Below are 27,284 nucleotides of genomic sequence, written 5' to 3' on the forward strand. Positions count from 1 at the left end.
CAGGCACTGATACTATCGATGTTAACTATAAGTCAGAGAGCTACGCATTGACTGTTATCAATGATGACACTTCCAGATAAAAATGTACGATGCAGAATAAATTAGGAGACATACACACCTTTCCTATAATGTGCTGGTAATGGTGCTGATGATGCAGTGGCAGTGAATAGGACCCGCCTTTTGTCTTACCTGTGATTGGGTCGTTATTCAGTGGGAGCGAGTGTTGATTCGCTACAGTATTGTCAATCAGTTGACCGTTCTCTGCTATTAGGAAGGGGTGCATTTTCTAGCTTTCTTCCAGTTGTATTACAGTATTACAGTTACTTTGGTAGACATTCTCGAAATCACTGCTAGGCTGTAGTTAAAGTCTATGGGCTGTAGAGGTAGTCTCCAAATTGAAACCCTTTTAAAGAAGTGCAGCGAGATTTATTTCCGGAGGTGAAGAACATTGCGTTTGCCCTTCAGTTGTGTCGCCTTTGCGAACACAGCTGTGTTGATTTTTTGGTCAACTCGAAGTTATTCCATTCATTAAGGATATCTCAAATGATATCGTCATTAGACTGGTAAGTTTCACTTACAGCTGTGTGGGTGATTTCTATCTACAGAACTGTTTCTGTAATAATTTTCCAGGCCACACGTCATTTTCAGCAGAAAACACTACTGTGTGATAACAATGTTACAATCTCTTTATTTGGCTTATTTGCTGGATATAAGTTGAATGCTTATTGACATTAGGGTGTTACAACCTGACAAATATATTCTAGGAAGCTCTGTCTAATATTAGCATGGTAAAATGGCATTCATCCAATCAGTAGCACCTCTCCAGCATAAAGTGACTGCTGTTTCCATAAACTTCATGATGAGAGGAGATAGGTGCTGATGAACATAGCCTTGCCTCACCAGCCCTCTCCATCCACACATGCATGTCAAACACACACTCACTGTTCTAAACTCGTTGCTAAACATGTGTTTTAGGTCTCTCTCATTGCAGGTGAGTGTCCTCTGAAAAAAACTAAACAAAACACGAGTAACATGAGTACCCAGGAAGGAGAGGTGATTTGGACGCTGTAGTATCCTTTAGTGTAGACCGACAGAACTGAAACCCAACCCAAATGATACCTTACATGCACCCAGCAATAACAATACCGCTTACTTTTAAATCAATATTTAGCTGACACACACCTTTTGTAGTTACAAACAGGGTTGGTCTTTTTTCTTTATTTTGTGTGTCTTTCCAGTATTGTTGGAGAGGGAAGCCCTTAACTCAGAATGCACCCTGACCTGTCGCCACACCTGCACTCTGACGAGTGCAATGTCCTGATAACACTTCTGAAACAGTGCCACAAAGAGGTGAGATATGCTGCAAAACAGCCAGAAAAGTCCACACACACAGTGGTAAAAGGGGCTACACCGTGTGTTCCCCCAAAACAAGTCTAGGATGAGAAAAAAATACCTCTCTACTCATTTGTTATGGACTTGAGATGATCGTACTTTGTGTGTCATGTTTTATTTCTTGGGTCATCCTCAGCACAACGTCATGAGGTTCTTTGGCACATGTAATGATATGGACCGTGCCATGCGTGACTGTATGAAGAAAGAGGTGAGGACTACTCAAGATATGGACCTTTTTATAAATGATTGACTGTGTGTGTGTGTGTGTGTGTTTGTGTGTGTGATGGGGGCTAGGCTGGCACACACCACAAGCTCATACAAAATGTGTGTTCTTGTGTGATTCCCTGTCCATTCAACAGAGACTGGCGAGGAGGGAGCGTAGTAAGCAGCATGCCAAAGAGATGAAGCAGAGGCTGAAAGATGGTCCTAAGGAGCAGTTCTAAGTGAGAGAACCAGCTTGGCCTATACTCCAGCAGAGGACACACACAGGGACGGGGGGACAGAAGTACTGGAGGACAGGGGACACTTACTGGAGCCTACTGTACCACCAGAAGCCTACAGTACCCTGCTGTCGGTCTGGATACCTTGCCACAAGACTGTGTGTCAGTCTGTGTATTTGATAGAGTGGGTAGGGTGGATTGTCATGGAGAATGAAGAGTCCTGTGATTACATCCCTACAGAGTTCTGGAGGTTCATTTGGAGGATGGGGTGGGTTGAGGGGCTGTTTTGAGAACTGCACCGCCAGTCCCCCTGGGATTGTTAGTTGTTCAAAATGATTGTTTTTGATATTGACCCACGAACACTGGATTCCTTATTGAATAAAGTGTACTGAAAAAAGCGGTATTTTGTCCTAGGTTTATTCAATAGTGGCTGTGCCCGTCACAATTTATGTGAAAGCTTCCGTTTTATTCTCTAGGTAGGTTCTTATTACCATGTAATAGTGTTTTAAAAATAGTCATTCAATCAAAACTGATCCTAAACCTATGCCAAAGCCATTCTTACCCAGAGTCCATTCAGCCTGAACTATCCAGTGTATTTGTTATCACAGCAACTAAAGCCTTTTCAAAGCAAGCCATTATTACTCACCTGAGGGCTATTCTAAGCTGTGGTCGATTGTGGCCAGTCTGGCACATCAGTCAAACTGACAGCCTGGCTCCCCCCTGCCGAAGAATGAGGAGAAGCATCTGGACCAGCTGGGGGTAAACATCATTCATAGATTAGTGTAAACGTCATTCATTCAGAGAGAACCATTCTCCAATGATCATCCTATTATTGTAATTAATTCTACTCATTGCCAATTAGGTATCCCATGCATCAACAGTGTTTTCAAAAATCTTTGATGATGATTACATCTGAATGGCTCACACAGTGTGTGATACAGCTAGGCTTGAGGATTCCTGAATCATGAATGAAGACCACTTAGTAAATATGAAAAACAACTGTCATTATCTTTGTAAGTAAGAAGAGACATTTGTTTTGAATAACTGGAGGGGGTTTAGCAAACTTAATTACTTCTCTGGTAGCTCATGTTATCTTCCCCCTCATCTTCCCGGCAGAATGACTCAAGAGTTTTGGGATACAGCTCCACAGTAATTTCTGGTAATCAGGGACATTGAAAAAATGCTGAAGGAGATTAAACCCTGCCATAGAGGAGTATCCATGCAGTGGATATGTGTAGTAGGTATGTGTAGTATCAAACCAACAGATAACAAGGACATGGGGGTCCTGTACATTCGGCACACTATACTCTATGTATTCAATCAATATTATTATTATTAATAATAATACAAATATATGGCTTGATAATATGTCTTGACAACACACATTTAGTTTTACAGTACATTGTTTTTTCAGAAACCATTTTTTGCAGTATGTATAATAAACAAGTTATAGTTGTACAATACAAACAGGCTCTGTGGTCTTCCTGTTGTCTGTATTCATTTATTTTACCTGTAGAGCGCATACTGATGCATTGGTGTATGAAAGGTGATACAAACTCTGAAAACAAAAGGAAATCTATTCCAAAAAGGCACAACAACAGCATGTTTGAATTAATGTCAGTTTATTGGACGCAGCTCACCCACCTTCCCTCACAATGTATGGATACATCCTACAGACACAAGAGATACTGTACAACTTCTAAGGCACCCCGAGGTGTGATTTTAGACTGAAATAAGGAGTAGAGCATGTTTTCTGTTTGTGAAAGCTTGGATGAGATGCATACATTATGGTGACAGATATTTGGGAGAGACACACAAACTAAACATTGCCTTACAGGGCATAAGATGATATACAACAAATGAAATGCTGTATGAGTATCAATTATAGTTAATATACTTCAGATCATTATTCAAACACAAGGTTACTGTTGTTGGTGTTTTAAAAAGTATCCCCTAGTAGAGGGACGGACAAGACAAACCACTGATATATTAATATACTGTACATTTTATTTCTCAAATGACCCAATAAGAAAACACGAAGGTAAAATAAATTAGGGAAATTCAGGTAAAGATTTCCATCTTCATATAATTCAGAATGGTTAAACAAAACACTATATATTGTATTCAAGAGCTATGGATTTGTCAGAACAGTAAAAATGTTTTGGTAACATGATTGATTGTTACTACTAAACCTTGTTATCAACAGCATTTGAAAAAAAATCCTTAATGTAACTGTTACATGTTTCTGTAATAATGTCAAAGAAAGCCATGTAGTAATTGCCACAAATAAATATACACAAAATTAAATTAAGTGCCTCTATGCAAGGGCAATAGTAGTCATGCGTGGTCAAGCATCATGTCCTCACCTTTGCACTCAGAGTCTAGCATGCTAAACTACAGTTGGGCAATCGTACAGTGACTACTACTATTGTTTTAATGGCATGTACTGTAACCTTAAAGGGTATAATCATTGCAGTGATTATTTTGGGAGAGAGAATATTCTAATGTATCCAAATCAAATTACAGCATATGCCATCCCAGAAATAAAACATCAACAGCTAATTAAATAAAAGTTGGTATCAAACACATGTTGAAACATAAATGACATCGGAGATAATTCCATCCTATGACAATGGTTATACAGCAGAGGACTCAACAAGTTGACAATAACATAATTTCACCTATCCATGTACTGTATGCTTGCAAAGAAGAATGCTAAATGACAATGGTTGTGTTATGTTTTTAAAGTCGTACATACATGTTTAAGGTGCATGCCCCATATGTGAATGAGGGTTTCAGTATGTTAATGGGGGCGTGAGAGTGATGTGGACAGTAGCGGAGAGAGGTGAGGTGCCTCTGGCAGAAGTGGACATTATGGCACTGCCACCCCAAGGGGTAATTGAGCACTAACTTTAAATAAATACAAAAATAAATTGTGAAACATTTCTAACATTGCTTACAATGGCAATACAAAACATACCCTGAAATATAAAGTATTTTGACAGGCAACACATTTATCTACAATATCTTACATGCATATAATCCCACAGTATAACAGCCTACAGTACGTTGTTTATATATGTGTACTGTACAACTGCAAAAATCAACAATTTTCCTGAATTATACAAAACAATTTCCACAGAACTACATTGTCATTGTTGGGTAAACCAAAAATAGATATCCATACATACAATATGTAGATATATATATATCATTTCCTGAAGCCATCATCACATGCAGATAAGAATATTCTCTGCTTCAGCTGCATCACTACTGCATCTCCACAACACAGACAGCCAAACGGACAAAAAGTGCAGAGACTGAATCAATTACTTTAGGGACAAAACGTAATATCTTGTTTCTGTGCTTTACAAAAATACACAATGTCAAACCGATTTCAAGGTTATTAATGTATCAAAATTATCATCTGACCTTTTCAGACATCACCACATACTTCACATAAAATGACTATGCTTAGTTACCGACCATGTATGAATGCCAAGGTCTTCTGGGTGACTCAAGACTGCTTTAGCCCACTGAGCTAAAACCCTGGGCATTAGCTCTGGTAGCTAACCTGAATCTAAAGGTTTCAGGTGAGGGAACTCACCATGGAACCATAGTTCAGTGAATCACTTCCACTGCACATTTGCATTAATGATGCTTTTCATAATTAGTACATGAAGTACATTAAAACTGTATGAAACTACTTGATCTCAGCTGTGACGACATGAGTGACCACTTTCAGGGAGCATGTTTACCCTGACCCCTTCCACAAAAATAAGGATAGGGAATGAACGGACTAGAAGGAAGTGATTGATATCTCATGAACTCTCACACAGGAATCAGTGTCTCCATCTGAATCTAGAATTGAATGGTGGCCCAAAACAGAGATGATAAGAATGATTGAACTGTTACAGAGACTGCCCACTGCCCCCCTTTAAAAAATGAATACACAGTTAATCCAAATTAAAGTAGAAGTCTATTTTTGTATCTACTCAAGAGAGTATCAATCGAGAAGCGTTCAATGTCATCATTGCCCATCCACAGTGATTGGCCATCCATGTCTTTGTTATTATTGAACCCATACTCTTGGCCAGTGGTACTCCTACCCTATACATCCTGAATAGAGACTTCATTCAGTGGACTGGTCTTACATACATAAATGACTCCTATCATCTTTGGACATCTTTCCAGCAGTCTCATTCTGTCCATAAGGAGAGGATGGATTGAGTGTGGAAGGTGAGAGAAACAGTGCTCCACTCTTCCATCGATCAAAACTTTGGCTTTCACTACTCCCACTCAGAGCCTAGGGAGACACACCCAGGTCGACACTTGAGCTCAACAAGGATGAGACTAAAGCAAAACAAAAATACACAGCAAAACACTAAGTACACAGCAGATCAATGGAAAATAGATATACATCTTGTTTTGCAATAGCAACAGATCTACATACATTTTAAAATAAATATTAAGTAGCATTTCATTGCATTAGCCATTAGATGATTTCATTTGCCTCCAGGCACACGCACGCACGCTTGCTTGCACGCGCGCACGAACGCTCACAGACGCATCTCAAACACTCTTAGTGCTTCCTCTCCTTGTCTCCTCATTGGCACTGATCGAATTAAACAGGACAGGTGAAGGCAATGTGGCAGTTGCTTTCAGTGAATTAGCTTTCACCTTCCCCTGTTCTTTCAGATCAGTGTGGATGAAGAAAAGGGATATGACGGTAGGAAGCCATCGTGGACTACAGAGATGCCCCCCCCCCCCCTTCTCATCTTGGCTCTGTGCCCTTCTACTTCCTGGCAAGCCTCTTTCGGCACCATCACTTCCTGTTTCAGGTTAGTGTGTCCTGCGCCCCTCAGCGAGAGGAAGAGGAAGGGGTGAACACCTGGTTGGCAGTGGGGCTTGCAGATGGAGACTCTCCACAAGGTGGCGGTCATGAGAGCTACAGTAGGAAAACAGCTCAACTCAGGCCACATAGATCCTTTCTCGCAGACAGAGAGACACTTAGGTCCAGACTAAAAAGTCCTCTGAGGTCTCGGAGGTCTGTCCCCTGCTGGTGGGTGAAGACCAAAACAAAAAACCTTGCGGTGTTTTAGAGAAGAGAAGGTGTTGCTTTGTAGGGAAGTGAAGACCAATACTGGCTGCCCATGGATATAGTCCTGCAGTGTGTGTGTGTGTGTGTGTGTGTGTGTGTCTGCGTGTGTGTGTGTGTGTGTGTGTGCGTGTGTGTGCGTGTGTGTGTGTGTGTGTAGGAGGGGGGCTCTGAATGGTCAGTTCTCATACACCTTGTTCTGCAGGTAGTTGAACAGCGCCTCCAGGCCTTTGGTGGAGCACCACAGCTGCTTGAGCATCTGGCACTCCTTCTCGTTCACCTCCTCCAGGACCGACTTCAGGATGCTCCGCACCAGGCATTTGGACTCTTCCAGAACCTTCCAAAGAAACAGAGACACACACACACACACGTTGTGACACGTGTTCTCTCCATGCCCGCTTCTGCAGAGTAGCTGTTTGTTTGTTCTCAGCTCTAACCAAGCTTATTCAGCTAATCAAGGTCTTGATAAATAGTCTGGCTGAATCAGGTACGGCAGCACTTGGCTGGGACAATAGCAGGTAAAAGTTGCCCACAGGCACAGGTCTAGGATCTGCTTACGCTCCCTAAATCCTAACCTTGACCATTAAGGGCAGAAAACACAAAGCAGAGCATGGATCGGTGTCTTTGATCAGGGCTACTTCATGCTGTTCCCCATCCTACGGCAGAGCCTACCACTGCACTGCAGGTGGCCATCTCCTTCACGCGTAGCATCACTTCCTGGTTAAATGTGGTCGGCCAGAAGACCTGCGACACGAGGCCCCGACTGCACGCCTCCTGCGCCGTGAGCTTCCTCCCACAGAACAGCATCTCATTGGCCTATCGGGATGAGGGGAGGTGGGGACAGAGTGATTGATGTGTGTTGCACCCCTTAACCAATCAATGGCATTGAGTGATATGTCACATGCAATAGAGAATTTAGGTGGGGGAGGGACTCACCAGAGCCACGCCCAGGATCTGGGGGAAGGTGTAGGAGGAGCAGCCGGAGGGGGTGAGGCGCAGGGCGGCGCAGGGTGTCTGGAACCATGCCCGCTCGCTGGCCCACACCACGTCACACAGGGGCAGGATGGAGGCGCCCAGGCCCAGCGCGGGCCCGTTGATGGCCACCACGATGGGCTTCTTAAAGTGGATGAACGCCAACACAAAGTCCCTAAAGCAGAGACACAAAAATCGTTAATTCACTCGTAGAACTTTATGGAGTGTATGGGTGATTAAATGTTCAAGTTTTATTTTATTTTATGTGTCTGTGTTATACGGTATGCGAATATATGAGTGAGTGTATGAGTGTGTGTATGAGTGTGTGTATGAGTGTGTGTGTGTGTGTGTGTGTGTGTGTGTGTGTGTGTGTGTGTGTGTGTGTGTGTGTGTGTCACTCCTCTTACCGTACAGCTTCGGCGATGCGGCTGCTCTCTTTCCTGCGGTCAGTGGAAAGTCGTCCAATCAAGTAGGAGGGGTCCAGGCCGCTACAGAAGATACTCCCGACCGCGCTAAGCAACAGCAGCTTACTGTCATCAGCTGCAGCGTTCCCCAGGGCCCGACACACCTCCTTCATAATCTAGAGAGAGAAAGAGAGAGAGGGAGGAGAGAGAGAGGGAAGAGAGAGAGAGTTTTACCATGAGAGAGTCACAGCCTAGAACATGTCCTTCACAATCCACACAGACAGAAACACGACATTGAGCAATCAGATATCAGAGCCCTGCCCTTCCCTCCATTGATCTAGAGCAGTGGTCACCAACCTCAAGCATAACATCACTTTCTGAGTAAAGATGCAACCAAAAACAGTATGGCCCTTTATAACCAAATAGCAATTATGCAGCGGTAATTGATTGATTTAGTTGAATTGGGTCCCTCAAATGTATTCACAACAAAATAAATTTGTCAACTGTGAAATTATATAATTTGTTATTTACTGAAGAACAAGTAGCCTGTGTCACTGTGTCTGTTGGTTAAAATATTGTTTTATGTCCGAACGTTTGTAGTTTTACTAATTGTTTGCACACAAATAGACTGCACATAGCGAGAAACGTAGCATCTTAGCAGTCTTGAAAACGGAGAAAGAGATTTGAACTTCATTGTCATTTGGGCTGGCAATGAACATAGCAGGCTTTCAGAAATATCTCCCAATCGCCTAGAAATGCCCTTGCGATCGTCCGGTTGGAGACCGCTGATCTGGAAAGAGATAAGGGTGATCTAGGGAGAGATAAGGGAGCCATCTCTGTGTGCATCAGACAACAGAATCAACTAGCACAGGTCTGGATAACTCCTTCTTTATCTACCGAGAGATACAGGGAAGACAGGGAAGACTGAGCCATCGGATCTACACCACAGCTCTGTGCACCTTGCCAAACCATCCCGAGAGGACAGAGACTGAGCCAACCAGGGTACTGTCTGCTAGAGCCCATTAAAAGACAAGAATAAGACTCAGCCGCTGTTTGATCTGTACAGAGACTGTAGCGAGGGTAGACAAATGGGTTAAGGGTCCATATCAACCTTTTAAGACTGAGGTGGGTGGCCTATTTTTTTCTTGGAGAGAACCGTATCCTAGCTGCAAACACTGTGAGTAAGAGCAGCAGGTCATGGTCATGGTTACGGTCTATGGAAGTGTGTTTGGTCTCTGTTTGTCCACGGGGTGCAGGAACCACACTGTGTGAAGACCCTCGCTTCATGAGGTCATCTAGAACCCCCCCCCCCGTCCCCCCATGCACACCCCATCTCACGCCAACACCACCCAATTCACTGTCTACTGGTCCATATAATCAGATTATCACCCTTGACCCAAATGAACCAGTCTCTCTTACCAGTCAACTCAATTCAATACGCCCTACCAACTACATAATCCCCTCTCAACTTCAACTGTGTGTGTGTGTGTGTGTGTGTGTGTGTGTGTGTCTGTGTGTGTGTCTGTCCTTGGTAAGTACGGGCATCTAAGCGCATGCACACACACGTGTATGTGCGTGTGTGTGTATGCGTGTATGTGAGTGTGCGTGTGTGTTTGTGTGCCTGCATGTGTGTGCGTTTTGTCTCTGTGTGTGTGCATGTGCGTGTTAGATTAAGTTGGCAGGGTCAATTAAAACCGGAGCCAGATAGACAGGGCAGAGGAGTGTCAATGACACATCTGAAGGGGGAAGGTGCTAGCTGGCACGGCTGTGTAGCAGAGAAGACACTACGGTCAAAAACTGTCATTCAACAGCTCAGTGTGGAGGCCCGGGGGCCGTTTGTGGAAACGCAGTGGGGGGCAACCAAAACAAATTGAACTGAAACTGTGTTCCACATCAGCTCCCCGGGGGTTGGGAGGGAGGGACTAAAACCACCCCTAGGACAGACAACATAAACAGACTGGGAGGAGAGGGTTAGGGTCCCACCATCACTGCAGCCATATGATAAGATAAGGCAAATGTTTTTTTTCTATACAGTTATGTAGGGACTGACATGTGTTTATGATAAAGAACGCATTATCGTGTATACTAGGGTGAACACACATTCCTCCCAGTCATGGACAGTATGTGGGCAGTCATTCTAGGATGTTTCCCAGCTATTGATGCATGAAGAATGTAGAACAAAAAGAACACTTTTATCTGATAATTAAGATGTGTGTTGTTTTCTGTAATATGTGTGTGTGTGTGTGTATGTGTGTGCCCATGTGTGTGTGTGTGTGCCCATGTGTGTGTGTGCCCATGTGTGTGTGTGTGTCCATGTGTGTGTGTGTGTGTGTGTGCATGCCAATGCCTACTGGATGCGTGCGCTGCCTGAGGCTTGGTCTCTTGGTCATTTCTGTGCTCCACCCCGTCTGCAGTTCTGAGCTTGGCCCCTGCAGCGTGGATTGAGGTCAGTGGAGTAAGCTTCCCTCGACAGAGAGCCAAGCACCAGGGGGACAGGCTGCATTAGCACGCTAAAGGCAGGTAACGCTCCTGGCTTCTGGTAGTCCAATGTAATTACAATATCCCTGAGAGGGAATTCCTTTTACAGAAGGCCAAGGATGAGTGACATTGATAAGGCGTGAAATAATTGTTTTAATAATAGATTATAGAGCCAAGTCCTAAAAAACCTTGAAGACCTTCACATCAGTGAAAGGCAGCGTTCTCTGGCTACTACAAAGAAAAAAACCCTCACGACGTAACAAAGCTCTCTTTTACTTTGATTGGAGAAAATGAGACAACTTTTGCTCTCTGCCCAAACCTGGGTTCCAGACCAAAAGGTTTTCACCTCAATTTCACCCTCACCCTCACCCCCCCCCCATCTCTTTGGTAGAAACTGAACGCTCTAAAGACAAGGAGCAGGTGCTTCATATCAAATGCATGAGGGCTGGGCGTAGTGTTCTTTTTACCAGCTGGAAGCGGTGAAGGGTGAGAAGAGAAGAGAAGAGAAGAGGGCAGATTGCCTCAAGTACACTCCTGAGCGAGATAAACACACACATTTCCTCACCCGCTGACACAGACAATGCAAAGAAGTGGTGGTATTTAGCTGTTCGACATGCACGCTGGGTCAGAGGTGGTGGTGGTGGTGGCGGTGGCGAAGAAGAACAGTGAGACGCAGGATGCGGGAGGGACTGAGGGAGAGAACACATTGAAATGGAGAGAGAGAGTGAGAGGCGGAGAGAGAGAGAGAGAGAGAGGCGGAGAGAGAGAGAGTGAGAGGCGGAGAGAGAGAGAGAGTGAGACCGATGTCGCTAAGTAAGCGCGGAGCGGCGGAACGGTAAAACCAGCCTAGCGGGGGAGGTAACTCTGAAAGTAACGTTGAGCGGCTCCGGAGGATCTCCCTCTATTCTCTAAGTGAGTGTCTTTACAAGCAGAGAAAGGCAGAGAGAGAGAGAGAGAGCGTAGGAGAGAGTTGGGGATTTTCTCAGCTGAACACATCCTGTTAGCATACCCACAGAGCCTCCTGCTCCAGAGAGACTGAGGCGGAGTAAGGGAGGTTTTTGATCTCAGCAAGGCCTCAGCTAACAGGCTTACCCACACAAATCACTCAGGCTTCCCCAGGCATTTTTCATTGTGTCACAGTTGTGTAACAGTCAAAAACTAACTAAACTAATGTTGAACAATGGTTGTTGGTCAAAATGCGAATGCTGGATCTCTGTTGCTGTTGCAATGTTGGATTCACATTGTCATTTGATGGTTGGTTGGAATTAACAGATGTCGTAATGTGATGTTTATTTTTTTAACATTGACTTACAGTAAGGTTGTCATTTGATGCTCATCATCTAACGCTGCTTCACGATTGTCCATGGGTTGAAAATGAAAGTTTTCATAACATTGGCTGTTCTCAAAGTCACAGACCATCTCACAGTTGAAAATAATAGTTTTTAAAATGTTGCTTATTTACAGTATGTAAATATGTTAACAGTCTTTTATTGATGTACTATGAACTTCCTAACCAAATGAATACTTAGGCTAAACAAATAAGCTTGATCTATTCTGTATTTCACTTCTGAGGAATGGTGTCATTGATATGACGACATGACATATTTTACAATCAGGATTGCATTTTGCATTTTATTTATCTATACTCACTTATTGATGTGTCATCAGCTGGGATTCAAACTCATAACCTCTTGTAAGAAATTGCAGTGCCTTACTTGCTGCTCTGCCAGGTCAGTGCAGACTTTGAACAAACTCATGACTACTTATTGAGAAGACCACACCTTTGCCAAAGTTTGCCTGAGCACTGTTCTGTTTCAGTGTTTCAGTTAACCTATGTCCCAACCCTTGATTCCATTGAAACGTATGTTCAGCACTCCCCATGTCTGATATTATCATGATTGTCAACATACAGTATGAGCCACAAACGAGGTTCAGATAACCACTTTTGTGCGAGTAACCTTATATGAGAGGTGATTACTTAAGTTGATTCCCACAGGATCAGTTGCCTCTATAGCTCAGATGGCTTGTGTCTGCTTGTGTCCACAGCCCCTTCAATTTTAGTCCAATGGGTGTCTTTCTCCCGGAAAAAAAGAGAAAAGAATCAGAGAATGCCCTGTTCTCCCATGCCATGCGTGTTGAATACATAATTTGAATATCAGCACACCTCAATTTTTCCATACTGTAGCTCAGTGACGTTGTAAAGTTGTTGAGTGCGTGGGAGACTGGGGTTCAAATCCAGTTCAACATGCATCGATCAAATATGAGTGTTTATTGAATTAACCTTAATCATACTTGAATGGGCTTTTATCATACTTGATCATACTTGAATGACGGCCTTTATCAATTAATGTGAGGTCATGTTACTAACGTTGCAAACAACAGTTACTGTTGCCATCTGGTATGGTCTAAACTTCTTTACTATATAATACTGTATTTGATTGCTTAACTACAATGCAATAATCTGAATGTAACCTTTGTCACATATTACCACAATGTCTCAAAGAACAACATCTAAGTTGACAGTTGGGTACTAATATTAAAACTGACATCTCTGGGGCGTTAACATTATAACGTCTAACGTCTAGCGGTAACTTTAGACGTCTGGTTGACATTTGGTACGAGATGTTCCCTCACTGAAACATTCTGACTGTCTTACTAGGATCCTAAAATAACTTGTATGAGACGGTGTTACAACATCCTAAAATGTCTTGGTTTAACGTTATCTCACAGTTATCTTCTATTATGTCTTTATGGTTGTCATAAGGCAGTGAATCAACATCCTTTTACAATGTTTAGATTTAGACATTGCTGCAGCATACCATTTTCTGTCATGACAGTACAATGATACAACCAGAAAACAATGTTAATGCAATGTTTTAAAAAAGAAAAGAAAAATGCTGATTGGGTACACTTGCACTACACTCACTTGCAACGTTTCAGAGCCAGGAGCAAGGCGTAAGTCTGTTGGAAATCTGCCACCTCGGGCCACTGCGGCGAAATTCAGTTTGAAGTTCCAAACAACAACATCCTCCCTAATAATAATATAAACACCCCGCAATGGACTTGCAGTGTCAGGCATGATGTGAAAAGGCGGCCACCAGAGACAGAAAGTGCTTTTTGGGACCAAAACAGTGTTCGTAAATATAAATATTTCTCATTCCCTGATCGCTAGCGATGAAACATAATCATAACAACCATAAGGAAGCTTTTAAAAACCTTGAATATTACGTACCGCACCTTGAGTCTTTTTAGTATCATCGTCTTAAAGTTGCAGTACGTAACATTCAAGGTTTTTAAAAACTTCCTTATGGTTGTTATGATTTCTCTACACAGACACTCAAACACACTTATTGCTGTAAAGAGAGGAACATTTTCTTCTCAATAGCAGGTGAGACACAAAGGACACATGAGCAGAGAGGCCAAGGTCTGAGAGAGCCGTATGACAGAGCGACAGAGTAAGGCTCCATGACACACGCTGGTAGGGGTATAGCAGAATAAGCGATCCTGACTGCATACTTCAGCACAAGCATTGTGTGTACATGCAGAGGGCATCTTGAGTATCACAAGAATTTCCTCAGAAGCTCATTTGTCTGTTTTCTACAGTAACAGCAGATGACACAAGGTCTTCTGAGGCGGTGTGTAAAAATGTCATTTGAACCAACATCAGCTCAGGTTGTAAAACCAGTGTCTGACAGGGTGCGAGTTAGTCAGGACAAAGCCTTCTCGTACCATGGACAGAACCCCCACAGGAAGTCCTGGCGTCAGTTGAGTGACAGTTCTTTTAGCGGTTTTTTATTGGTTTTGCCTTAGTGTTCCTTTTTCATCGCCACTAACGCTGTGTAATGGATAGGCCTCTGAGTCCCACGATGCAGTTTGTTTGAGATGGAGAGTACGCTGCTGAGAACAACGGGCAAGCAGTGCTTTGACAAAAATCATATTTTACACAATGACAGCCATTCCCCGTTCTCAGTGTAAAAGAGAAAAAAATAATCAGTTCTTTGCCGAGTTTTTACGTCAAGGCAATAAAAGGCTTTTGGCAGCAAATTTAACACTCTATGAGAGGTATTAATTTCTCTGTCATAACCTGCCTATCGAGATATCCTTGAAAATCAAATCACATGATTGTGAGGAACTGTAATTCAGTTGCAGCGTATTACGGATTTAAAATGTGAGGCAACGCAGTGGCGTACATTCTGAAGCTTCTCAACAGTTCAACAGCGCAGACACGCACAGAAATAAAAACTGGAGAGAGAGACTTGAATACTTCAACGAGGCAATGCTTATGAGCTGTTCAATCCCATTATCCCGTTACCCTACAGCACCAAGCACGAATGCTCCTAAAACATATATTTATAGCACTTTCAACAGAAAGTGAAGAATGCAATACTGTAGCCAAGTAACAGCTGACAAGGGAAGGATGTTGTCACATCTAGGGCTGGGGCATTTTCATATAGTCCAGTCACTCTTGGTCTTAGTGTGTTGCAGAGAGAGTTGGGGCATTGTGTGAGTGCGTGCGAGTGTGTGTGTGCTGCAGGTAACTCTTACCTCTGGTGTTAGTGCATTGTTGTCTGACGTTTGGCTTGACAATAGGACATGGGTAAAGCCCTCCTCCTTCCTGACCACGATGTCGCGGAATCGACAGTTGGTCTCGTTCTGTCGCACGTTGTACCTCAGCCGCTTGTCGAACACGTAGCCTTTGTCCTCTCCGAGCTTCCGCTTCACGGAGCTGTGCAGACTAATCCCACCGTTGGCGAGAGCAGAGCCTGGAACATAGGGAATATAACCTTGTTAGGGAACAAGGAGTCAATGCTGAGTATCCAGGACTCACAGTAGTGCAGGCGAGGCTGGTGGAGGCAAAAATCAGAGGACAGGCTTATTGGAATGGATGGAATAGTATCGTACATGTGTGTTTTGATACCATTGCTCATTCCATTCCATGCATTACAAAGAACCGGTCCTCTGATTTCTACCTCTATCAGCCTTCCCTACAGTAGTGGTACCAAACTGTTCTCCAGGTCGTTGTTCAGAGAGTATGTTCTCAGTCAACTTACTTGGTAATGTAAGGCATATTGGTGTTTATCCCACCTATACAACTGTCAAACCCTTCAATAAGAGCCCCTATCTTCCTTGCATACCCTATATGACAGTGAAATGAAGGCAATTCATATACACTCAGTTTGTGGGGATCAAACACCTATATTTCAGGAAGAATTCAGAAATATCCAGCACATTATCACTGGAGATATTCACATTCACTGGCCTATTCACACTTGAATAAGCTTTGTTCTGTTTGGATAGTTATTGAAAGACATGAAAGACTTACTGCACTGACAGACATAGTGTATTCACACACCATGCCAGCTCATTACTGCACCTACGGTAGACTACAATAGGCTCAGGCACAGATCAGCTATTACCATGGCTGCAGAGTAGGGCTGTACGTCACCTTTTGTTGACATTCCATAGATCTCACCTGTCAATTTGCAGTCAGTTTGCATTTCAATAGCTGCCTATTCACGGCCTTCTTTCACAATATTGCCATGAAAAAGTTGAGCTTATTCTTCCAGAAACATTTGGAAAATGTATCCGGAAACTCTTTTCTGGACACTGCTGCTTGAGGTATTAAACCCCCCTGCCTGATTGTACTGTGTTAGTGTCTCCCAAACGACATGGCTAAGACTGCAAATGAGCAGAGCATGGTTCCACACAAGATGCCCAGCCTGTAGTAAAATAGAGATGTGACAACATTCAAATTCATGCATATGATCCCCGAGCACAAGAGCAATTGAACAGCACAGGGAAAAACAAACAGTGGAGAAACATTTAGCTGAGGACCAAAGCAGACATAGTACCTATGTTCTATTCGGATGAGCCCAGATGTAGACGGCGCCAAGGCGCCTATGAGAGGAACAGTTTCTGTTCCTTATTCTGTCATCCGCTGCCACCAGACACCTTGAGGGCATGACATAATCATCACTAGCCCAATACCCCATTTATACCACCCATTTCTCATCTGATGGGAACGATATTGAAGCAAACGTTTCGATAAAGGGTAAGTGACATTAATGGAGCTGTCTATCAGTGGATTCATGTAGACCGATTGATGGTATTACAACCTTAATGCCAGGTCCTCCTTATGACAGATGGATAGAGAGAGAGAGAGACATGAATATAGAGCCACGGTAGAGCCACAGTAGCTAGCTCGTTGACTCAACATTCTCTGTGTTTATCCGCTGGAGTCTATTGAAGCTGGAGAGGAAAACAGTAAGCCTAAAAATGAGTCACATGCCATGCCTCCCATTGTCTGTGAAAACACACTAAAGCAGTGTTCCTCGCAACTGACAGATTTGTGATGGCTTTCACAAGGGTTTCAGCCAAAAACGGTGCCCAGTAAAAAATGACTGTGCAAGTGCCTGCATTTCATTGGTCTTTATAGTTTGACAACAAATACGTACAGTATTCTGCCTCTCTTTTTGTTGACCGTTTTACTTGGCTACACAATAACTGTCTTCAAAGCTCTCTCACTTCCATGGCCTGAGGCACCAGCTTACACAGAGCTTAACATCGGAGCACTTAACGATAAATAGGCTATTACTGAACACGCTCTCACACCATCTCGCTAATACGATATATACAAATCACACAGATATGGTATTTCTTCTGGTAAACTGTAAACACACTGCACTGATGTTGCCATTAAGAGCTATCATTACAGCATGACCATTTCTATGTGTGCTGCAATGTTCACATTGACAAACGGTGTTGATGGCAATGAGGTTGAGCTTGGACCAAAACATCAATCATCAACACATACTCAGAGGTACCAACACTATCACATCTAGTTGACTCCAGCCAGATTTCAAGGCCACACACCATTGAGTTCTGACCATTCTATTCACCCGACTGAGGTGCCTTTATGAAAACTAGCGTAATGATTAACTAGCGCAATGATTAAAGTGCAAGCTTGGACTGTGACCCAGGAATGATATCTAGTGTCCTCATCGGTACATTCAGCAGCATAAGAAGAAGCACCTGAGAGAGTTAGAGAGAGAGAGCCTGCTTTACACTAAAGGTCACATACTATAGACCTCCGATCGTCACCTCTACATCTCGTCTGTACAGTGCAGTAATAGTGTACAGCAGTTGCCATGCAATTCCACCCCCATCACGGCTTAAGGCTGGCGAGGATACAGTGTGTTATTATTCCGAATTAATGTTCCAATCCCACATGAATCACTGTAATTAAGTTAAGAACCAAACAAAACAGAGTGGAAGAGAGGCAACATTGAAAACACGACAACAATTCCAAACTGTGGTTTAATCTCTACTGCGCCCAGGCTGGTGTGTTGTGATGTGTTGGTGTGACAACATGCTGCCTGACTGAATCACTGTAAGATAGTTATCTTCTCGACCTGAAGTTATCTACCTAAAGGCCTTGAGGCCACACCTGGTCCATTTTAATTTTTAACTACAATGTTTAAACGGTCTGGCAAGTCAATTGCCTGATTGCCCTGTAATTATGTTATTTGGGGACTTGTATGCATACAATAAGCGCCAAAAAGGCATGAGAACTGTATTACATTGCAATTTTGAGATATAATCTAAATTGGGCAGGATCAACGCAGGGAGAGGCCTTTTGTCATGTTGTCTCTGCTCATTGCATACAACCAATCAGAAAGTTGTCTCTGCACATTATCTTCCGTCCGCAGCAGTAGTCAAATAAAACGCCTCGCCTCTTACACATTTCAACAGTAGCTAAATAGTTGGTACTTAAAGGACAGAACTATGAGCACATTTTAGAATCAATCATCATACTACTGCACTGGCTAACATTATTTAGCTCATCATAGCATTATACCTCTGCTAGGCTGTGGTGGAGGTTCGTTGTGGAGGTTCGTTGTGGTGGGAACTCTGCCTCTTCTTCAAAATCAGAGTGAGAAGTTCATGCATATATGGCTGAATGAGACCGATTCTCTCTGCTAGTGCCATCTGTAGCTAGCCATGTGAGTTGGTTTGTTTGTGTGACATTGGAGGCTTTGAAAGGGAGCTTTTAATCAAGCGTGCAAAGCCTACGCCCATATAGCCCTCAGAATTGTCTGACCAGAAAGTTGAGTCTAACAAGAAGCTGTGCTTTATCATCCGTATTGATGCTTGTTTGATTTACAATTTTACTGTTTGTAAAGTATAATATAACAAGTCAAATATAACCCTCCGAACCCCCTTCATTTTCAAGAAAAGCCAGGAAGCAAAACTGGCTGGTGTGGGGTTTAATCGTTTAGCCTATCGCCTAAGCAGATCCCTTACCTAGCTCAGTGTTGAGTGCTGTCCCGGTGGTCTCCACGTCCCCCAGCACCCTCTCCACTCTGTCCGAGGGCAGTCTGTGTGTCCTGGCTGCTGCCCTGTACATCAGGGGGTCCACCTCCCCATTCTGTAGTCCGCTGTGAGGGCCCCTCACTGGGGGAACAAACTGTAGTCCCCCTGGTGGAGCCTTGTATGTCATGGTTTTAGACATCCTGTCCCCTCCACCGCCAGCCTGCTTCCCCCCTCCTCCTCCGCTCACCTTCTTCTGCTTCTGAGTAGCCCCTGTTCCAACACCCAACCCTAACCTAACCCCAGCCCCAGCCCCTGGGCCACTAGTCCTTTTCTTCTTGCGTGCCTCTGTCCGGGCTCTGGGGGTGTCTGGGGCTGGGGGGCGGGTGGTGAGGAGGTGGGAGCCCACCCCCCCTGTGGCCCCGGCCCCCCCCGGGGGGATCCTGGGCGGTTTGGGGCGTTTGTGGCCGTGCAGGCGGAGGCTGTTAAACTGGTCGATGAACTCCTCACAGTGCAGCAGGTGGTGCTCGGGCTCCCAGGTGTCCTCCTTGCTGCCGTAGCCCTTCCACCGGATCAGGTACTCCCACTTGCCTTTCTTGTTCCGTCGCTTGTCCACGATCCGCTCCACCTGAGGACAGAGTCAACCAGACGTCTGAGACGGAGAACGTCAAATTGTATCACAACACTGTGTTGTTTCACAACAGCGTAAGAATACGATGATCACTTAACAACTTAATACGTATATTTGAGACGGATTAAAACAATGGTACTTAGTGACAGAACAATGATCGTTCATTTCAAATCGGTGGCAGTCAAAATATCATTTCCTCGTATAGGTTCTAAATAAACAGGCTACCAGCTGTAACAACCAGGAAATCCTTAATCTTTGAGCTCCATACTGAGTCTGTCTGTCGTGTTTAGATCAGTGAGTGTGTTCTCTGGCAGGGAAGCTTCATGCGTTTCGGTATGCTCTCCCCACTGATGGGAGATATGTCTATATGAGGCTCTGAGGAGGAGGAGAGAGAGACAATGGGGGCACCAACGCGATCACGCCACTCCAGATGAACCAGATACCAGCGGTTCAGACTCATTAAGTGTGCATGGGACCATTCAGGGACACAGAAGTAGAGTAGACAGAGTAGCATTCCAAAGAGAAAATTTGACACTACAGATTAATCAAACGGAACATCTGGACTGTCATGTATTGATAAGTGGACATAAAAAGAGACTGATTGGCCTGATCAAAATTGCTGTGGAAAACTATGAATGCCAAAAAAGATTGCTGGGGGCAAGGCTTGCATGGGACGCTACACATCCTATCTCTGAAAACCATCTGTGTAAAACACAAGACACAACTGTCTTTATCGCCTCAGAGTTTTCATTATTTTGGGACATGAAATGATGTAGGTGATTTCGGAAAGAGCGTTCTGAACACTGTGCCTGGTAATAGGCAGGCTGGGTACTGCTGAGATATTCCCAGATGCATAGTTGTCAGACTCTGGTAATGATGGGGGAAATGCTTGGCAGTACAGGAAAGGTTCATTACAAAATATAAAGGATTCCATACATTCTGTTGATGTATAGATTAATTGTTGATGATAATTTATAATAGAATGAGACACAGAAGCACAGTGACATATCAAGAACTGCGCACACACATGCAAGTACAGATGCGCATGTGCGCTCACACACAAACACACACACTCAATCACATACACACAAACACACACACACCTTTGACTTAACAGATGGGTATCAAAGGGGAATTCTCTGACAGAAGTAATTTAACTGCACTTTAGTGTGTTCTTAGGCCTGCAGCTATACCACCTCCAGAGAGCAGAACAGCATATCTCAGCTGCATCCAAACCTGAACACCTCTGAGTATTTTAGCACATATTAAGACTACTTTGTATGGCAACCCCATCAACGACTTATGGGCAGTGTCAAGTCTTATAAGTACATTAAGTTAGATGTTGCAAATGTGACAGGTTGCAAATGTAAGATAGGGGAAGGTCCACTGTGAAGGGAAGATGAGAGCCCATAAGCTGTTCTATAGGCTCTTATCATGAGGAACCCTTATACAAGAGTGTGGCTTCACAAGGTCACACAAACACACACTTGTAAGGTCTGATGTCGGACAGTTAGGTGCCACAGTAACCACCGACTACCAACGCTCAAGAAGGAGGTAGCTTCTCTGTGGTAATGTTATGTGATGTAAAATGCATCATGAGGCTCTCAAGGGACAGTATAAGAGGAAATCTCATGTAAGAGAGTGTGTTGACGTCTCCTGTTTTCCTGTCACAGACGACACACCGAGAAGAGACCGAGAAAACAGGGAGAACACTAACGGGCCCTGCAGGGGGAGGGCAGCACTGGGATTTCATTCCTGGTTCCTCATGGATGTCATTCCTGTTCTGGTGGAGGCAGAGTTGGGCAATGGAATGGAGAATGCTAGCTCCAAGGCTTTGACAGTCCAAAAAACGCACCATGCCTCTTCTTCTGCCACTTGTGTGGCGACAACAGCGCTTCACTCCGATGTCGATGTGTTATAAACTGAACAAAAGCAATAATAGGCCCACTTAAACTGGAGTGTGTATCCATCACTGAACGTATCCTGTAATTTCCCCTTGAGAAGGCACACAATGATCTGTGCAACGTAGCCGTGTGAATTAAAGACATTTTTAGACACCTGTGGTTGTTGGTGAACCACACAGAGAAGGGGACGACTCTGAATCTGCAAACCCCCAGAAACACACAACAAAGATACTTGCTGTACTGCCGTGAACAGAGTCATGACTCATCGCGACTCACTTTTATTGGAAACGTAATGTGTCCCCCTCCTCATGCTGTATATTCCTCTAGCACCTTCGTAATGTTGAACACACTTGGAACTGAATTTGTTATTCTCCAGTTATTCTCCTATCAGATCTTTTGCATTCTTTTGACATTTAGCCCTGGGATTTCCTCGTTGTTTAGAGCTCTTACAATACAAGGCTGACATGCCGTACTGTGGGCTGACACACAGACCAGCACACACACACACACACACACACACACACACACACACACACACACACACACACACACACACACACACACACACACACACACACACACACACACACACACACACATTGAGGAGCAGACATCAGTCTGGATGCTGCTTTACCCTCCCTGCTGCCTCCAGTTCAAATGCATTTCTTTCCTTTAGAAAACATCCTCCCATCCACATGACTTCAACGGAGCTTGATTTAGCCCTTGCATTGAAGATGGGAGGGGCTGTGTGTGTGCGTGTGTGCTGTGTGTGTGTGCGTGCGTAGTGTGTGTGTGGGTGTGCTGTGTGTGTGTACATGCATAGTTTGTGTGTGCGTGCGTGTGGGCGTGCCTGTGTGTGTGTGTGTGTGTGTGTGTGTACACAGCAGAGGGTTTAATGAAATGCATGTCCGGTGTTTATGACAGAAAAAAAGCAACAAAGCAGTGATTTGCTCCCACACATGAGAGAGAGCAGCAGCAGCAACTGAGTTCTTCAGGGTAAATCACAGAGCAGCTCCACACATCTGTCTGCCACAGTGAACATGAGTGGCCGTCTGCCTCCCAGCTCAGCCATTTGTGGATAGTGGCACCATTGAGCCAATGGTTGTCTGCCTCTGCGCCCATTACCAGACAGTGATGAGATGGGCATTAAAGACAAACACACAGAGCAGCTTCATCAGGATCTGTGCTGATCTGTGTAGTGGAGTGTGTGTCATATTGAGGCTGAAAGACGGTCTGTGGCCAGCCTAGTCATTACCAGAGCAGAGAGATGTGAAGGAGACACGTGAGGAAGAACTATCCTCCACCTTGTTCTCTGGAGCCTAGGTAGTGGCCCTGGCCATTGTCTGTTCTCTGTAACAACGACCACCCCCCCATGGGGAAGACTGGTACAGGGGACTGGTACTACAGCTGTCACAGTTACGTGGCTACTGGCGGTTACACCTTGGCGAACAGCCGTAACCGTCATAACCGTTGAAATACATTTATTTTCGAATTTTTAAATGCAGATCTTTATGTCGACATAGTTTACCTAAAAGCATGAGTGTAAAAATAATTATTATAAACAATTATTTGGCTACAATAATCCGAAAACTGTTTCGTATTTTGAGGGAGAGATAGTTGCGCACGCTCTTCTCCCTCAAGAAATGCGCTATCCCTTTGAAGCTCCCCCTAGCTAGCGCACGAGATGCGGGGGATGGGAGGAGGTAGGCCCGAATAAAGCAAAACTACTGTCATCTTCGCCACCCCGCTCCCAAGAAGAGGAACCCTGGGGATCTCTTCAATTAGCGAAAGGGCCAGCAAAGCCCTGCCCCTCTACCGATGAGAGTGTGTGGTGTCACTGAAGTTACGTACAAGATTACCTACCAGAAGAGCCGCTGGACCCCATTGATGATCTCCTGGCGCGGTGGCGCGACAACCAGGGTCGCTTTCTTTTAATGGCGAAACTTGCAAGGAAATACATACGTATTTGCGCAACGAGAACGGCCTCAGAGACAGTTTTTAGTACAGCTGGGAACATTGTTACCTCAAGCCGGACAACGTAAATATGCTTGTGTTCCTAGCACGGAACTTAAAGGAAGAGGCCTAATAATAGACTGAACAAAGTTCTTATAGTTCGCCTATTTTACTATTAAATAGCACGTGTTTATTTTGCTCTTTTAGCTTGTTATTTGAAAAAGGACGCGCACGACAGTCTATTTGCACTGACTACGGTAGTGTTAGCGTGTTTTTTGTGTTTGTAATTTGTTTATTTATCAAGCAGCAGCTGCCTGCTATTTTATTTGCGTAGACTATTTATTAAAAAAGCAATATTTCTATTCCATGCATTCATATGACAGGCACTTTTGTTAAATATGCGCTGTGTGCACTTTATTTTATGCCTGATTTCTTGCTTTCTGTTGAATCAATAAATACATCTTTTTAAAAACGTTAGATGTGTTCATTAGTTATTCAGTAATAGCAACAGCCGGTAGCGGACTGGCCATCTGGAGCACCGGGAGAATTCCCGGTGGGCCGGTGGACCTGTGGGCTGCGGAGCCGGTGGATGGGCCGGTCAATCTGTGGGCTGTGGAGCCGATGAACGACGCAGCCCACTACTCCATCTAACCCCAGCATGGCAGGCCCATTGGTCCGTGGTTATAACGATTATTTGCATGGCAACCGACCGTTATCCAAAATTCCATGACTACAGCTCCAAAGCACAACACAGACAACATACAAACACTTTTAGACACGTGCCCACACACACAGACGAACATACCAGTGCACACATGCAAGCACACACACACACACACACACACACACACACACACACACACACACACACACACACACACACACACACACACACACACTGGGGCTGGTATAATGAGAGAGAAACATCCTCACTCTGACATAAGGTCCATTGTTAGTGGTTGGGTGCTGACATGCTGGGTTCCTACCTCCAAATTGATCCTCTCTGTATGCCTATTGGCCAATTATATAATAGGTGCCACAAGACACAGATTTACACCGACACACCTGTACACGTGCTCACACGTGCGCGCACACACACACACACACACACACACACACACACACACACACACACACACACACACACACACACACATACACACAGTGTTCAGTCCCCCTCCCTTTGCATTCCCATGAGGCTCATCTCTGCAGAGGACCTTGGTCCATGGTTAGGCTCTGGGCCATCAGAGGGTTTGACGAGCGATGAGGCTCCATTCGGTGACTGGTGTTCCTGCCCCCTGAGATGCTGGGCACATTAGTAAGAGTAAACAGTCTCAGATGAGCGAGCAGCCTGGATGTCGCTTCAAATGAAGAGAAGATTATGATGCCTAGCGCCCTGCAGACTGTCAGGCTTACTAGATCTTTGCAAACTTCAGAGTGAGAGAAAGGGAGAGAAAGAGAGAGGAAAAACAGGCTCTCTCTTTCGACTGAACAGGTTAGTTTAAAAGCAGACACCAGGAGCAGATCAGAGAGGGGGGGGGGGGGGGGTTCAGCAACACAATACAGAAGTATGAGCTGGCAGGGGATCAGTGGAGATGGAGAACGAGATGCCTATCCGTAGCTGCCAAATCTCCGCTCAGCAGTAGCCACACCACAGCCTGGGTAGAATGAGCACACAGCACAATCTGCCAGGGTTGCTGTCCAAAGGATATCATTGGGATTCCTTTACTCATCATAACTTCCAAGGTTCAAATGTACTGTGCAGTACATGTTGTTCACGGGTAAAATAGTCTCTGTCTTGATAAACGTGTCATTATTGAGTATTTCACCTATCGCTTGATTCTGTGTTCATTAACACACCGTCTCATATCCTGTGTCACCTTGTGAAGTAATGCCATTTCTATGAGAGAGAGAGAGAGAGAGAGAGAGAGAGAGAGGGAGGCCTAAGTATCATAACTCTGGAAACCTTGATAAAAAAGATTGTGCCAACTTGAAACCTGGTGAATTCTGTATTGTGCTAAGGTTTGAAATGTGATTATTATTTGGATTGTATGTTTATACCACTAACATATGTACAGCTTTTGATAGAAAGGGAATATCTGGAATTCTTTTCCAAACCAATCTGTTCTACAGATCTTCTGAGGTGAGATTGAGGTAAACTGAGAGTGCAAAACATACAAAATGCACTAAAATGTTGTCTCTGATTTCACAAATCCAATTCACACTACACTACAACACACTACTGAAAATGCTCTCATCCTCAATCATCGTCTGGTTGCTAGCCTACTCAGAAGCATCTAAGCCCTTCTGGAATGACAACCTGGTACAGATGTGTAAAGTGACCATGCCCATGTATTTTAGACAACCCATTGAACAAGGGTAAATGTAATAGCTATTATGATGACCATCAAAAAGGTATCAAATAGGATATGCGTTACTATTCCAAATAAGGCCAGGGCTCACAGACTTTGTGACAATTGGCTGCAGGTGCATTCTTCATAAATTACAGTATGTTCTTTTTTGACACTTGCAACAAGTCAAAGCAGATATCCAATGGCCACCTTTATTGTATAGGATGTTCAACTTGGCCACCATCAATGCAATCCTTATATGAGGTTAATATGGATTCAACACCCAGAGAAAAATATTGTGTGGTGTGCATATGCTATTTAATTCGTTCAATGAATGCATAGCGCAATAACCTATAGCCTAGTCCTATATAAGACATACACTATAATATGTCACTGTTATAACTAACCAATAAACAATTGTGGCAGAACTAACGATCAGGAGAACAGACGAGGTGTATGCCACATTGTAGCCTACAACCTGTAGGAAAAGAAACTGAAACATGGTCGCCATGACTTCACTCCTCCAATTCAACACCACAACTAGGCTTTGCAACAGTGTATCCTGCCCACCGAAAAAACAGCATGAAATTGTTCAGGTAATAGAAAAGTCATGCCATTGTGCGCTAGACCGTCGTGACATCCATTCATCCATTACACTGTATGGCCAACTTTACGCCCAAAATGATTCAACCAGAGGTCTGGCATGCACATGACACATTCTTCCTTCAATGACTCCCAACACAAATAACTATACCAAAGCCTCTCAACAAATTAAATGATTGTCACCTGTTTAAGGCTAACTGAAAAAGTCACACCTCCGTGAAATATCTAGGTAATGATCTCCTTGTATGCGCACCTTCTCAACCATCATCCCGTCTGTAGCTATTCACCATGTCCGTCAAATCCAGTCACTTTACCATGACTTTCAACTCGGGCGACGGACAAGGAGTTTACATCTTGTGGTGTAGTCGTAAACTAGCCTTATTATTTCTACTCCAAAACTCAACACAATTTACCCGACAAAAAGTGCACGCATCGAATATATGAGTCTCATCTTCTCAAAGCTTGGGAGGCTTGGTTAGTTTCGTCTGTTAAAGGGCTTAGGACATCGTTTTTTCCATGCGCCGAGGACCTCCCCTTACTTCCTAATTCCATAATTCGTCAATATTACAGAGTATTTCCCTTTGACAGGGTTTCACACTACCTCGTAAAGGTCTCCTGAAGCCATTCTGGGGTGCGGACTTCGGCCGCGCCGCGTTCTCGCCTGGCTTGTTGGCTTTTTTGGGTCCTTCTCGCTCGGTGTTTCGGCGAAAGCCCCGATAGACGGGTATTAGCGAACAGCCTTGTTATT

General features: G+C 44.1%; 2 protein-coding genes across 2 annotated transcripts; one reads left to right on the top strand and one right to left on the bottom strand.

Annotated features, from left to right (window-relative positions):
- The first annotated feature begins 269 nt into the window (after positions 1–269).
- cmc2 (C-x(9)-C motif containing 2) lies at positions 270–2,210 on the top strand. Its single transcript, XM_083691328.1, has 4 exons — positions 270–563; positions 1,239–1,350; positions 1,529–1,600; positions 1,752–2,210. Exons 2-4 carry the CDS (start codon positions 1,270–1,272, stop codon positions 1,833–1,835), a joined length of 237 nt encoding a protein of 78 aa, XP_083547454.1. The 5' UTR covers positions 270–563; positions 1,239–1,269; the 3' UTR covers positions 1,836–2,210.
- A 1,246-nt stretch (positions 2,211–3,456) lies between these two features.
- LOC310819743 (chromodomain Y-like protein 2) lies at positions 3,457–27,284 on the bottom strand. Its single transcript, XM_083691106.1, has 7 exons — positions 27,138–27,284; positions 19,089–19,722; positions 15,330–15,547; positions 8,310–8,482; positions 7,867–8,077; positions 7,603–7,746; positions 3,457–7,267 (listed from the first exon to the last, which is right to left on the bottom strand). The coding sequence occupies exons 1-7, from the start codon at positions 27,159–27,161 to the stop codon at positions 7,109–7,111; spliced, it is 1,563 nt and encodes a 520-aa protein (XP_083547232.1). The 5' UTR covers positions 27,162–27,284; the 3' UTR covers positions 3,457–7,108.

This window comes from Argentina silus, assembly GCF_951799395.1.
Source record: "Argentina silus genome assembly, chromosome: 19".
In the NCBI taxonomy this organism is placed as follows: domain Eukaryota; kingdom Metazoa; phylum Chordata; class Actinopteri; order Argentiniformes; family Argentinidae; genus Argentina; species Argentina silus.